Genomic DNA, 13,890 nt, shown 5'->3' with positions numbered 1-13,890 from the left:
TGCTGACATACATTGTTTTTGGCAAGGGAGACATTTGGCAGCTTAAAGGGCATTGGGAGCAGCTCATATATGATCAATTTGAGTCATTTGATTTGAACAGTACTTAAATGTAAATAAATGTATTTGAATCAAGATAAAATTGTTTCTGGTTTATGTTAGTATCTAGATACAGGCATTTTCACGGAAATGGAATTTGATCAGATATTTAAAGCATGCCTATTGTTTCCATGTTTTAACTGTGGGATTTCTGTTTGGTAAAAGGATTGCTGGTGGGGGATTATGGGCTGATGTGACAAACTGAGATGGACACCTGTCCTGGTAGGATAGAAAACTCGAGTTCTTTGAGATAATCAAGGAAAAGAAATTTTGTTCAGCACTTTTTCAAAAAAAGCATTTTATTCTTATTTGTTATGAAATTAAAATAACATTTCTTAGTATTAAAAAATTAATCATAAAAGGAACAGATTTTTAAATAGCACTTTTGTAAGTAGAAGGAGCCACAGATATATATGATTACTTGAATTATTTATTTTATATTTTCCTTTCAGATTTGGAGATAGTTCCATACTTTTAGTTCTCTTACGGTTTTTTTAAATTTTAGTTTACAGGCAGCATTAAGAGCAGACCCAAAGGACTTCAATTGTTGGGAATCGTTAGGAGAAGCATACTTAAGCAGAGGAGGCTACACAACAGCCTTGAAGTCCTTCACAAAAGCCAGTGAGCTGAACCCAGAATCCACATACAGTGTGTTTAAGGTTGCAGCAATACAGCAAATCCTAGGCAAATATAAGGAGGCTGTAGCTCAATACCAGATGATCATTAAAAAGACAGAAGATTATGTGCCTGCTTTAAAAGGTAATTTATTTTTAGTAGCTCCTTTGACTTTTATGATCCTGAAGTATAAAATCCTTGAGTAGATTTCCTGCCTAAATGTATTGAATAACTTGAAACGGACTTCTTTAGTCAACAGCAGGCATCCATATGAACGTCTTACAGTATAGCTTATATAAATTTGAATATAAAAATATCAAATCTTGTTTCATAAGTTAACAGTAATGTGATAGAGATTTAACTTTTAGACAAACAGTATGATAACTATTAGATCTAAAAAGCAATCCCTAAAACATGTTTCCCTACTCTTACATTTTGATAATTAATTCATCATGTCTCCAGAATATCTTAATACCTTTAATTACTTTGTAAGTTATATAGGCTCATTAAATTTTTTTTAAACTTCAGAGACAACTTGCATTGTTTTGTAGTTATCTAAGTCATTTTTGGTAATATAAAATAAAATACCACCATCCATATATAACCTACATTTGTAATGATTGTATTAAAAAAGCTGGGAGCTCATTATATATGCTTACTCTCCTCCATTTCCTTCTTTCTCCTTTTTAAAGAAACTGGTTTTTTTTTCTGTTTGTTTTTTTTAAGGAACGCTTTATGAATTGTTGTGTCATCCTTGCTCAGTAGCCATGCTAATCTTCTTTTTATCATTCCAGTTTTGGTATATGTGCTGCTGAAGTGAGCACATAAATAGTATATTGTAAATGACATATAACTCAGGGCTTGAAACTTTTTTAAAAAAATTTTGTAAAACTCTTTCCTCAAGAGAAGGAGAACTCACATTTAAGAAATCTTTACTAGGCACTTTAGGTAATCACTATTTCATTGAATTCTTATAGTATAGCTTGCTATACAGATTTTAATATAAAAAGATCATATCTTGTTTCACAATAGTTAATAAATAGTAATATGATGGAGAGTAACATATAGATAATATCCGCATTTTTTGTAGCCAAAGTTTTAGCAGGTAAGTAACTTGCCCAAAGTCAAGGAAATTCTTGGGTTCCGTAGATAACTTTTTTATAACTTCTAGTGCATGTTTACTCCAACAGAATTCTTCCATTTGAATTTCTTATTGAGTGAATGTAGGATCATGCTTTAAGATAATTTTATAACATACCATTAAGTTTTATTTTCTGGAAAGTGCTTTAAAATAACACCAATAACTTTATTTGAAGTTCATTTTAAGTGTTTGTTTTATATGTTTTAATAACAGTGACAAACTTACCTGATTTTAGGTTTGGGTGAATGCCATCTTATGATGGCAAAAGCAGCTCTAGTTGATTATCTTGATGGAAAAGCCATAGACTACATAGAAAAAGCACTGGAATATTTTACTTGGTTCGTATTATTCTTATTATTTATTGTTTATTTTTGTAACATTAAAATGAAGCCAAATTTAGAAGATCATTTTATGTATTCTGCTAGATATAGCAATTACTCAGAATGTCAAACATAAAGAATAACAGACAAGCTAATTCTATAACATACATGTTGTATTAATTTTGCACTTGGGGAAACAGATATAATTTCTTCTGCTCTTAGTAGTGGCTGGCATCCTAGATGCATAGGAAAGAATAGGAAGGAAGGAGCAGTCTGCTAGTGGAACAGCAGCTCTGACACCATGTGTTAGTGTTCTCTTTCAGTAGGCCTGGAAATGAGTATCTTTAATTGGAACCGATTGGGAAATAGGGCTTCAGGTGCTCAATATGCTATACATTCAGTGGTAAGAGCCAATTGTAGGATTATTAGTAGGTCTTGAAGTTAAGGGGAAATGACAATCTGATTGCTCCTGAGGAGAAACTGTGAAGGAAAAAAGTGATGTGTCTAATAACAAGAAAGGAATCAGAAAATTTTGAGTAGATTTGTCATTTTATAGAACTGTGAATTCATTGGTTAGGTCAGAAAAAGTGTTATCTGTGGTAGATGACTTCCGAAAGTCCACAAGTTAGATGTACATTTGAATTTTTTGTAACTCTTAAACATCTTCTACTTCCCCTCTTTTCCTGCTTGGTTTCTCCTGTTTTCTATTTATTGGTTGTTCCAGAATTGCTTTTCATATGAACCAAATATGAAATGAAAACCTAACCCTTTTTTATCTCACTGAATTTTATTGCTACTTTTCAAGCCTCACATAATGTAGTTCTTTCTAAAGAGAAGGTTACTGTGTAAAGGGCATACTTTATTTGAACTGCTATTTCAGAGTAAATGTGAACCTTTGGGTGACAGTACCTTAGCTATAAATACTGCCTTTCTGAGCCTAGGAAATGTTATTCCGGATAACATGTAACATAACCCATTAGAAGGTGGCATATAAAACAATTATAATCTCCAAATTTATATTTACTTCCAGACTTACAAGGCGTTAATGCTATCACAATTATTGTGTAAGGGTGATATAAGTTACTTCAATTTATAGATATTTTATTTTTATTGAACTTAAAATAAGAATTTAGGCTGTTAAAATCGCCTGTTTCACTTTTTTTCTCTCTTCTCATTTTTTGCTGTCAATTTTAGAAATTTTGCTAAGATATTTAGGCAAAGGAACTCCAAATCATATTGCCCTTCCTTTGGATTCTCAGTGGGCTTTTAGTCATGACCACAATAATTAATATTATTTCTTAGGAAGACATTGGAAAATTATTTTTGGCTGGACTCCATGAGTAGAAAAGGCTATGAAAAATGTTCCATCTGCTTTTCCATCTGCCAGTAACATAGCAGCTTGTGATAGCTGATTATTGAGACTTGGCTTAAATGAAATTGCCATGTTTTATTTATAAGATCTCAAGAAGAGAAAAATGAAGAAAAATGTATAGCTGAAGTTTTTCTCATTCCAAAAGGAATTGCCCTCTGTCACCATAATTAATATTTCTCTTTGCTTTTTGAGCTTGTTCATTCAGTCTGCGCTTGTTTCGGTAAATGTAGTTCTTCAGATTTTTATGTTTAGATTTTTGGGTTTTTTTGGTCTCAGGGTATTAATGTTCAGCATCACCAATCATCAGGAAAATGCAAATCAAAACCACAGTAAGGTATCATGTCACCCAGTTAGGATGTCTGTTATTCAAAAGACAAAAAATAAAGGCTGGCAAGGATGTGGAGAAGAGGAAACTCTTATATGGTTTATGGGAATGCAAACTAGTATAGCCACTGTGGAGAACAGTATGGAGTTTTCTCAAAAAACTGCAAATAGAACTACCATATGATCCAGCAGACCCACTACTGGGAACTTATCCAAAGGAAAGAAAATCATTATATCAAAGAGACATCTGTACCCTCATGTTTATTGCAGCACCATTCACAATAGTCAAGATACGGAATCAACCTAGATATTCAACAACAGATGAATGGATAAAGAAAATGTGGTATTCATATACAATGGAATACTATTCAGCCATAAAAAAGAATGAAATGCTATCATTTAAGGCAATTTGGATAGAACTGGGGGACATTATGTTAAGTGAAATAAGCCAGGAACAGAAAGTTAACCACCATATGTGCTTACTCATATGTGGAAGCTAAAAAAAAATTGATCTCATAGAAGTAAAAAGTAGAACAGAGGATACTAGAAGCTGGGAAGGGTAGGGGGAAAGGATATATGGGTAATACTTGTTAAAGGACACAAAATTACAGCTAGATAGGAGGAATAAGTTCTAGTGTTCTGTAGCACTGTAGGATGACTGTAGTTAACAATAATATATAGTTTCAAATAGCTAGAAGGAGGATAGTGAACATTCCTAACACAAAGAAATTATAAATGTTTGAGATGATTAATATGCTAATTACCCTGATCTGATCACAATACATTATATGTATCAAAAAATCTCTGTACCTCATGAATATATATAGTTATGCCAATTAAAAAATAAAATTTACAAAAATCTTTCAGATCTTACCAAATATATTTGGTATATTTTATTTGAGGTGTCTTCATCGATTTTTTGCTGCCATAACAATACCACGGACTGGTTAATTTACAAAGAATAGAAGTTTATTTGACTTGGTTCTGGAGGCTGATAAGTCCAGGAGCATGGTGCTGGCATCTTGGTGAGGGTCATCCTATGGCAGAAGGGCAGAATGCAAGAGAAAAAAATGGGACTGAACCTACCCTTTTATTAGGAGCTGACTCCTGTGACAACTAACCCATTCCTACAATAACAGTATTAATCCATTTAGGGAGGTAGAGCCCTCATGACATCATCACCTCTTAAAGGTCCTACTTCTCAACATTGTTGCCCTGGAGATTGAGTTCCCAACTCATGAACTTTGTGGGGATGTAGTCAAAACTACACAGCATGAGAGAAGATCTAAAAGCAAAAACCTGAGTTTACAATTGTCAGTTGTAAGAGAGTTACGAACTTTACTGCCTTGGTCATTGCTTAAACACAAAAAGCATAGTTTTAACATTTTAATATTAAAAGGAAATTGGTCCTGGAAAACTTATTTATTTATTTGTGTGATTGCTGCTACTTCTAATAAAAATCGTGAAGAGTAACAAAAAAAAGTGTCCACAAAATTTCTGGCACTTAAAGTAATCCCTTCCTCCTTCCCTTTCTGCTTTTCTTCTTCCCTTCCTATTAGGGAGGTGATATGATATAATTCAGTTAGGAGGAGGCTAGTAAAGCATTTGCAGTGCTTAATGTACAGTTTTTCTGTTTTAAGTAATAATCAGGGAGATAAACTTCATGCTTTTTATAAATAATTTGTAAGAATCACACTGTTTCTTTTTTTAGTGCTCTACAGCATCGAGCTGATGTGTCCTGCCTCTGGAAGCTAGCTGGGGATGCTTGTACCTGTCTGTATGCTGTCTCACCATCTAAAGTGAATGTTCATGTTTTAGGAGTCCTTCTAGGTCAGAAAGAAGGAAAACAAGTATTAAAGAAAAATGAGCTCCTCCACCTTGGAGGAAGGTAATTTGCAAGGATTGCCAGTTAATAACATTTGAATTGAATTAAGGCATTGTAACAAAAACATAACCTTCACTTTTGTATTCCCATAGGTGTTATGGTCGTGCATTAAAACTGATGTCTACATCTAATACATGGTGTGACCTTGGAATTAATTATTATCGCCAAGCACAACATCTAGCAGAAACAGGCAGCAACATGAATGATCTTAAGGAGTTGCTGGAGAAATCTTTACATGTATGGTATAAATAAATTTTTTATAAACTTTTTAAAAAATATAATGCTTTTCTTGAAGATGTTTTGGATGAAGTAAATAGTGTTTTCACATAAAACCACATATATCTTGATATACATGCTGCTATTCCAAGAAATAAAAATTAATCTAATTTAACTTCTTTTCAGTGTCTGAAAAAAGCAGTGAGACTCGACAGTAATAATCACTTATACTGGAATGCTCTTGGTGTGGTTGCATGTTACAGTGGTGAGAATTGAGTAACACTTCAATATTTTTAGAAGATTGTGTATTTCAAACAAAGTTCAGTTTCATTAAGTTTTGTATTTTTCAGGTATTGGAAATTATGCCCTTGCTCAGCACTGTTTCATCAAATCAATCCAGTCAGAACAAATTGTGAGTATTCTATGTGTCTATGAAAAAGAACTTCAAAATTTAGTATTACTAATTTTCTGAGACTTTCAAGTAGACAAGGGGCCTATTTTAAGAAAAAAAATGTATGTTTTTTAGAATGCTGTTGCATGGACCAACTTGGGAGTGTTATACCTCACAAATGAAAATATTGAGGTAAATATGTTGCCTGTCTGTCATATTTAAAATAAAGAATGTTTTCTATATTATTATCTCCTCAATAGCTCAGCTTCTTGTGGAGAAATGTTTTTGCACATCGTTATCTAGCCAGTATGCTCTCCAGTATGCTAGTTAATTGATGATATTCAATTTATGTCGAATAATTAATGTGTAGGATTTATTTTCCTTTTTATGACCTTCAAGAAACTTCTGGTTTTGTGATTATGTTGATTTTTCATTTAGAGATTAAAACGGTTCGATTCTGAATCAATTCGGCATTTTTTAAAATCTGTACACATGTAAGAGAAGTCCTATGTAGATAGTGCTGGAGGTGGAGTGGATGAGCGCAAGGGAGACAGTTAGTACTCTCTAGCAGCTTAAATTTAACCTTTCTTGGATGCTTTACATTTTGGCTTTAGTAGATACTAATCTCTTTAAATAGCAAGTGTAATTTGTCATACTTGAGCAATTATACATTAGGCAATTAGAACTAAAGTGACTGGGAGTATGTTTATAGGTCGGGTTTGGAAAGTTTCCATAAATCTATAGGTAATACCACGTCTGAACTGTTTTGTGTTTCAGCCGGTATATTGAATCTCATCCCAAAAAGCTTTCTTAATATTCTCAAGGATACATTAAGTCACTGCAAAAAAGACTGGATTTAGAAAATTGTAAATAGATTGAAGAAAATATTAATTTGGATTTTAAAATACATGAACTTTTAAAAATTTAAATAAAACAATGTCTTAATAAGCTATGGATGTGGTTTTATTGTAGCATGGGATAGTTATTGCCCATGAGCTTACTGTTTAAAAATAGGAAAAATAAGACTGTTTCCTGCCATACATAGATTGTTGAGAAAATAGTATAAAGCAGTGTGTAACAAAAAGTTATTTTTTGTAGCAGAAAAAAAAGCATCCGAGTTAATGTGTCCAAATTAGATATTTTTGAAGTTTCCTGATTGCTTAATGCAGAATTATGTTGTTGATCACTCCTTCTCTAGTAGCAGGTATATACATGTCTAGGACTTCATTGGTTAGGACTTCATTGGTTGTGAGTTCTTATCCTCCCAGTTAAGCTAAAAGAAAGGGGAATAGATAGCCTTATTTAATCATTGCCTTCAAACCTATGGCTAGCTAATGGATGGATGATTCGTTGGTTAAAAGTTCTGCAGACGACAAGGTAGAACCCTTTTTTGCTAGGGTTCAGAACTCCTAACCTGGGGAGAAATCTGTTGCACCCAGGAGTGTTCTAGAACTGGGTAGTTAAAACACTGCTTTTAAGCATTGCTAATTATGCTTAAACAGTGAAATTTTATGTTCATACATATTTATGATGAGAGGTTTGACTTATTTTATGCTTTTTAAACATAAGGGGTTTAATAAGTTTATAAAATGACTTGCTGTAATATTTTTTGCCTTTTTTTCCTAGCAAGCTCATGAAGCTTTCAAAATGGCCCAATCCCTTGATCCATCTTATTTAATGTGCTGGATTGGACAAGTAAGAAATTTAACATATAGTTACTAATAAGCTTGTTGATATCAATAACTGACTAATATGCATAACAGTGATAATAATGGTAACGTATAGCATTTGAGGGCTTACTTTGTGCCAGTCACTGTGCTTAGCTCTTTGTATACACTATTTCAGTTAATCTATCAATCATCAATTCTTTGAGATATGTTTGATGTTATACTCTCTTTATAGTTGTGGAAATAGAAACTCAGAGCTCCTAATGTCATTCCTAAGGCCACGTAGCTTGTAAGGATTTAACTCTGACTTGGGGGGCCTTTGAACACTTAGCAGTCTGACATTACCGTGCCTAAAAAATAAACCCAGAACTCTATTGTTTAACTCACATGTACAAAGAAAATGCACATTTACAAAGATCATTTTGAATATTATGTTTCTGTAAAATCTTCATATTTGGTTTGTCACTTGTTTATGAGTATTCTTTCCTCCCCCAAATTCAGATTTTTGTATTGCCAAATAGGAATCAGGATACTTTGTTACTAGTCTGAGTCTGTTACCTACTGATTTTTTTTTCTTTTTTTTACCTTAACATATCACTTTTCTGGAATTTAATTTTCTCACCTGAAAAAGAAGGGGATTAGACTGAGTGGCCTTGAAGTTCTTGCCTGGTTGAGAAATTATAATGAATTAGTAAGCAGTCAGTTGCTTATCAGAAAATTATTAATCAGGGTTTAGAGATCTTTTGTTGTATTTTAGACTCTTGGGCCTAATTCTAGTTAATTGGTGAAGCAAGCAGAGCTAGAAAGGCAAACTCCTGTTCCTATTCACTGTGGTAGCATCTGGGAGCAGTGGCGTTACTATGCTAGCCTCTGTGTCAGCCATTGAACCCACTGAACCCAGGGAGCATTCTAACTGCTCCCAAGTGATGATTATGAGGCTGGTCCAAGGGACTTCACTTCGCGTAGTACTGCTCTAGCTCAGTAGATCTTAGATGATTATCAGAATCACTTTTTAATTTTTATTTTAAAAGTATTTTTGGTTTTAAAAATAATTTATTTTAGCAGGTAACTGGAAGATTTAGTTAAAATAATAACAATAGAAGTGAAAAACTTAGGTTAACTTTGCTGTTAAGCTCAGCTAGTAAACCTTTGGTTCTTCTAGACAGTTTCATTTTGTATTATTATTGTTACTGTCTTTTAAACACATTAAGAGTCTGTTTTTTTCCTTTTATAGGCTCTTATTGCTGAGGCAGTTGGAAGTTATGACACCATGGATCTCTTCAGGCACACTACAGAACTAAATATGCATGTAAGAATCTGAACATTCTTCTCGAGGATTCATTAATGAGAAAAGTGTTATCCTTGTTAAGGGAATGAATAGATATTGGGCTAGGCATAGTGGCTTATGCCTGTAATCCCAGTGATTTGGGATGCCAAGGAGGATTGCTTGAGGCCAGCCTGGACAACATAGCAAGACCCTGTCTCTTAAAAAAAAAATTAAAAATTAGCCAGGTATGATGGTGTATACCTGTAGTCCTAGCTACTCAGGAGGCTGAGGCAGGAGGATTGTTTGAGTCCTGGAGTTTCAGGATACAGTGAGCTATGATCACACCATTGCACTCCAGCCTGGGCAACAGAGCAAGGTTCTGTCTCTAAGAAAATGAAAAAGAAAATGAATAGATAGTGGTATTAGACATTAATGACATCAGTTGTTTTTATTCTTTATTCTTTCTTAGAAACAGATTAGTTGTCTTGAATTAAAGAACTACCATTTTTCTTTTTTCTACAACTTTCAAGAGCTGGTGAAGAAATGACGTTGAGATTTAATAGATATAGTAGCAGTCATATATGAATAGAATAGAAACAGACTCTAGGAAAAAGATAGACATGAGATAAGGAGTAGGCATGGTAGACATTTCTAGATTATTTATGAAAATGTTTTAGAATTCATTTTTTTTTTTTTTGGTCTGACCTTTGGCAATGGTGCTGAGGAAGGGAAAGCCAGCCCATCAGGCAAGGCTCTGCTTTCTGCATTTTATCCCATTTGATTCTTCTAGTTAGCATTGGAGCAAATAATTTCAATATGTTCTTAGCTGTGTTTTATCATAGTGACCCTTCATTTAAAGGTACTTTTAACAGTTGACTTAAAGAACACTGAGATGTGATATTTATTGTATTGAAGTGCATTGTTTTACTTCTTATTATAATTTTTATTGACATATTTATTATCCTATGTCTGCTTAACGTTGGCTTTTTTAAAGACCGAAGGAGCATTAGGTTATGCGTATTGGGTCTGCACAACATTGCAAGATAAAAGCAACAGAGAAACAGAGCTGTACCAGTACAACATCCTCCAGATGAATGCTATTCCAGCAGCACAAGTTATTTTGAATAAATATGTAGGTAAGGTATCTGTTATATAATAGCAAGATATTTGAGTAACTATTGAAATAATTTAAATAATTTTTAAAATTAATTCATTTCAAATTAAATATTGGCGTTCTTTAAGACATGAATTTGCCTTCTTTTTGCAACAGCGAAGCAGTCTTTATTTTGTAAACTTTAATAAAGGCTTTTGAAGAAAGATAAAAATTGTTACCTAATGATGCAAGAAAAAAGTAATTTCATTGTTATAGTGGAGAGTGTATTAGGCTTTAATACACTCTCCACTATACACTGTACACTAGAACAGTTGCTGCTGTTCTTGCTTTGCCTTTAACTTTCTCTGCAGTCTTAGGCCAAGTGTTTTTTACCACCCTTAACTTCTGTTTACTCCCTGGATAGTGGATATAACAATACCTGGATTGTAGAGTTGTGAGAACTAGATGAGATAATATAAATGAAATGCCAAACCCAGTGCCTTTAGCTTCCCCACTTAACACCTAATTTTTCTTGAAGATATTGGAAAAATACGGTTAGGTTTAGGAAATTGACAGAGTGGTGAAATTTTATTAACCATCTATTGTAATAATTCCATCTTTTTAAATAAAACTACCATTGGGTTTTAATCTCTGCTCCACCACTTAGTAGCCTTGACTGAAACCTTGGGCATGCTACCAAAATTCTCAACAGGAAAGTATTTATTGCTTAGTGTTTAAACAAGATGATTTGTACAAAATGTTATGCAGAGTGCCTGGCATATCCTAGATGCTCAAGAAATGTTAGTTTCATTAACTTTTGACAAAGTACTAATAAAGAAGCAAGGAGTTTAAGCAAGAATACTGAAAACAGTAAATATTGGCAGTCAAATAATAGAAAGAATCAGATAAATTGTGAAAAACGGGAGAGAAAATGCCTCACTGTAGATATTGTGGGGATTGTGGCACTCTGCATGCATTTAGCCTGAGGCACTAGAGACTAGGCAATTAATTTACAAAGGTCAGTACTTAGGGTGGGTTTGCCTTAGGGTGGGTGTGGCATGTGAAGGCATGGATCTCCTCATGCTTATTTTGTATTTATTTATTTATTTTTTGAGACGGGGTCTCTCTGTGTCACCCAGGCTAGAGTGCAGTGGCGCCATCTTGGCTCACTGCAACTTCATCTCCCAGGTTCAAGCCATTCTCTTGCCTTAGCCTTCCGATTAGCAGGTAGGCATTACAGGTGCATGCCACCACGCCCGGCTAATTTTTTGTTATTTTTAGTAGAGGTGAGGTTTCACCGTATTAGCCAGGATGGTCTCAATCTCCTGACCTGGTGATCCACCTGCCTCGGCCTCCCAAAGTGCTGGGATTATAGGCGTGAGCCACTGTGCCTGGCCTTCATGCTTATTATGACTCAATTTTGTTGACTCTTTCTTTTGTGACTTTAAGGATTTTTCAAGAATAACTTTGACTATTTGATTTTAACCTTAGTTGTTGATCGATCTTAGAACCTAACAATCACGTAAGATATGGTTAGTGTACTTTGTTAAATAATCTAAAGGATTTGAAGGCTTACTTTCCACTACTACTTTTAAGTACATTAGATCAGATATGTTTCTTTTTCTACATTTTACCTTCGTAGATAGGTAATCACCCAATGGGTTCACTTTGCCCGCTGCCTAGACAGAGCCAATGTATCAAGACAGGGGAACTGCAATAGAAAAAGAGTAATTCACACAGAGCCGGCTGTGTGGAGGACTAGAGTTTTATTATTACCGAAATCAGTCTCCCCGAGCAAGCATTTGGGGATCAGCATTTTTAAGAATAATTTGGTGGATGGTGGTGGGCAGGTAGTGAGTCGGGAGTGCTGATTAGTTGGGTCGGAGATGAAATCATAGGGAGTTGAAGCTGTCTTCTTGTGCAGAGTCAGTTCCTGGGTGGGGGCCACAAGATCAGATGAGCCAGTTTATCAATCTGGGTGATGCCAGCTGATCCATCAAGTGCAGGCTCTGAATAGTGATGTTATCCCCAGGAGCAATTTGGGGAGGGTCAGAATCTTGTAGCCTCCAGCTGTATGACTCCTAAACGATAATTAATCTTTTGACTAATTCGGTAGTCCTGCAAAGGCATGTCTAGTCGCTAGGCAAGAAGGGGGTTTGTTTTGGGAAAGGGCTGTTGTCATCTTTGTTTCAAACTATAAACTATAAATCAAGTTCCTCCCAAAGTTAGTTTAGCCTGCGCCCAGGAATGAACGAGGACAGCATGGAGGTTAGAAGCAAGATGGAGTTAGGTTGGATTTTTGTTACTGTCTCAGTTATAATTTTGAAATGGTGGTTTCAGATACATTATGTTTGTTGACATTAAAATTTCAAAATACTGCACCAAAAGTACCAAACTTTCCTTCTGTTTCTAGTGTACAATACTGACTTTGGTTTTTTTTTTAAATACATACATGTTGGAACAGAACCGCCAAGAGAAATTACTGCTAAATTTAATCACAGGAAGGCTTAAGTAATTAGCCAAAGAACTGAATTTCTTTATAAATCTCATGACTGGTTTTAACAAGAACTATAATTTCAAGTTATTATGCCTTTGGGCATAAAAATGTTTAAATTCTAAAATACAACTAAAAATCAAATGTAACTATTAAACATTATTCAGTAATTAGAAGAGTTAATAAAGTTTTTACTGACATATTACATTCAAGATAAAATTAGGCCACTATTCTTAACAGTGTGAGTGATCTCAAGAGGTAATCTGATATTTAAAATACTGAAAAAATAAAACTAATATTTTGTTAATACCATCAGTATGCATATGTAAAATGAAGATATTTCTCATTTTCTAGAAAGAATTCAGAATTATGCTCCAGCTTTCACAATGTTGGGTTACTTAAACGAACATCTACAACTGAAAAAGGAAGCAGCAAATGCATACCAAAGGTAAACTACATTTAATTGTGATAGACGCAGGAGGAAGATGAGAGGAAGGGTTCCTGGAGAATCTCTGACTGGCCTGTGCATTGGGAGAATGGGTTGAAGCCAGGGGAAGTTCACGCCATTTGCAGGTGGGGAGGAGCCTGGCCTCTTCAGTTCTTGAGTGTGTGGCCTGGAATCAATCTGTGAGACGGGGGCCTCTTAGCAGGAACCCCTCTTGCTTTGCTGAGAGGTTTTTTTTCTTTTTTCCTTTTCACCCAATAAATCCATTCCCCTCACCCTTCAGTGTGTCTGTGTGCCTAACTTTTCCTGGTTGTGTGACAAGGACCCGGTTTTAGCTGAACTAAGGAACAAAGTTCTACATCAATTGCAATGTTATCATTGTTTATCGGTTATCTTTTCAAATGTTAGTTTCATTCTCAGGAAGAAGGTACTAAATAATTGTTTTGACTCCTTTCCTGATGTTTCATTGTATACTATTATTACATCTTAGAAGATGAAAAGATGTGTTCCCAAATTTTCAGCTATATTTTGGTTTTTGTTGCTCATCTTAAGGAGGTGGGGTAG

The 13,890-nt window shown here is 34.5% G+C and overlaps 1 protein-coding gene and 1 non-coding gene across 2 annotated transcripts in view; one reads left to right on the top strand and one right to left on the bottom strand.

Annotated features, from left to right (window-relative positions):
• Window positions 1-13,890, top strand: part of SKIC3 (SKI3 subunit of superkiller complex) — a 96,269-nt gene that overhangs the window by 32,170 nt on the left and 50,209 nt on the right. Inside the window, exons 19-29 of the mRNA XM_024247087.3 lie at window positions 602-855; window positions 2,088-2,190; window positions 5,580-5,756; window positions 5,846-5,990; window positions 6,156-6,234; window positions 6,320-6,381; window positions 6,496-6,552; window positions 7,987-8,055; window positions 9,262-9,336; window positions 10,289-10,430; window positions 13,236-13,329. Of these exons, the coding sequence (XP_024102855.1) occupies window positions 602-855; window positions 2,088-2,190; window positions 5,580-5,756; window positions 5,846-5,990; window positions 6,156-6,234; window positions 6,320-6,381; window positions 6,496-6,552; window positions 7,987-8,055; window positions 9,262-9,336; window positions 10,289-10,430; window positions 13,236-13,329 (1,257 nt within the window). The remainder of the gene's footprint in view (window positions 1-601; window positions 856-2,087; window positions 2,191-5,579; window positions 5,757-5,845; window positions 5,991-6,155; window positions 6,235-6,319; window positions 6,382-6,495; window positions 6,553-7,986; window positions 8,056-9,261; window positions 9,337-10,288; window positions 10,431-13,235; window positions 13,330-13,890) is intronic.
• Window positions 1,429-1,535, bottom strand: LOC112133572 (U6 spliceosomal RNA). Its single transcript, XR_002915212.2, has one exon. It is a non-coding gene; the product is annotated as a U6 spliceosomal RNA (small nuclear RNA).

This window comes from Pongo abelii, chromosome 4 (assembly GCF_028885655.2).
Source record: "Pongo abelii isolate AG06213 chromosome 4, NHGRI_mPonAbe1-v2.0_pri, whole genome shotgun sequence".
NCBI classification, from domain to species: Eukaryota; Metazoa; Chordata; class Mammalia; order Primates; family Hominidae; genus Pongo; species Pongo abelii.
This window is presented reverse-complemented; position numbering and strand designations above follow the sequence as displayed.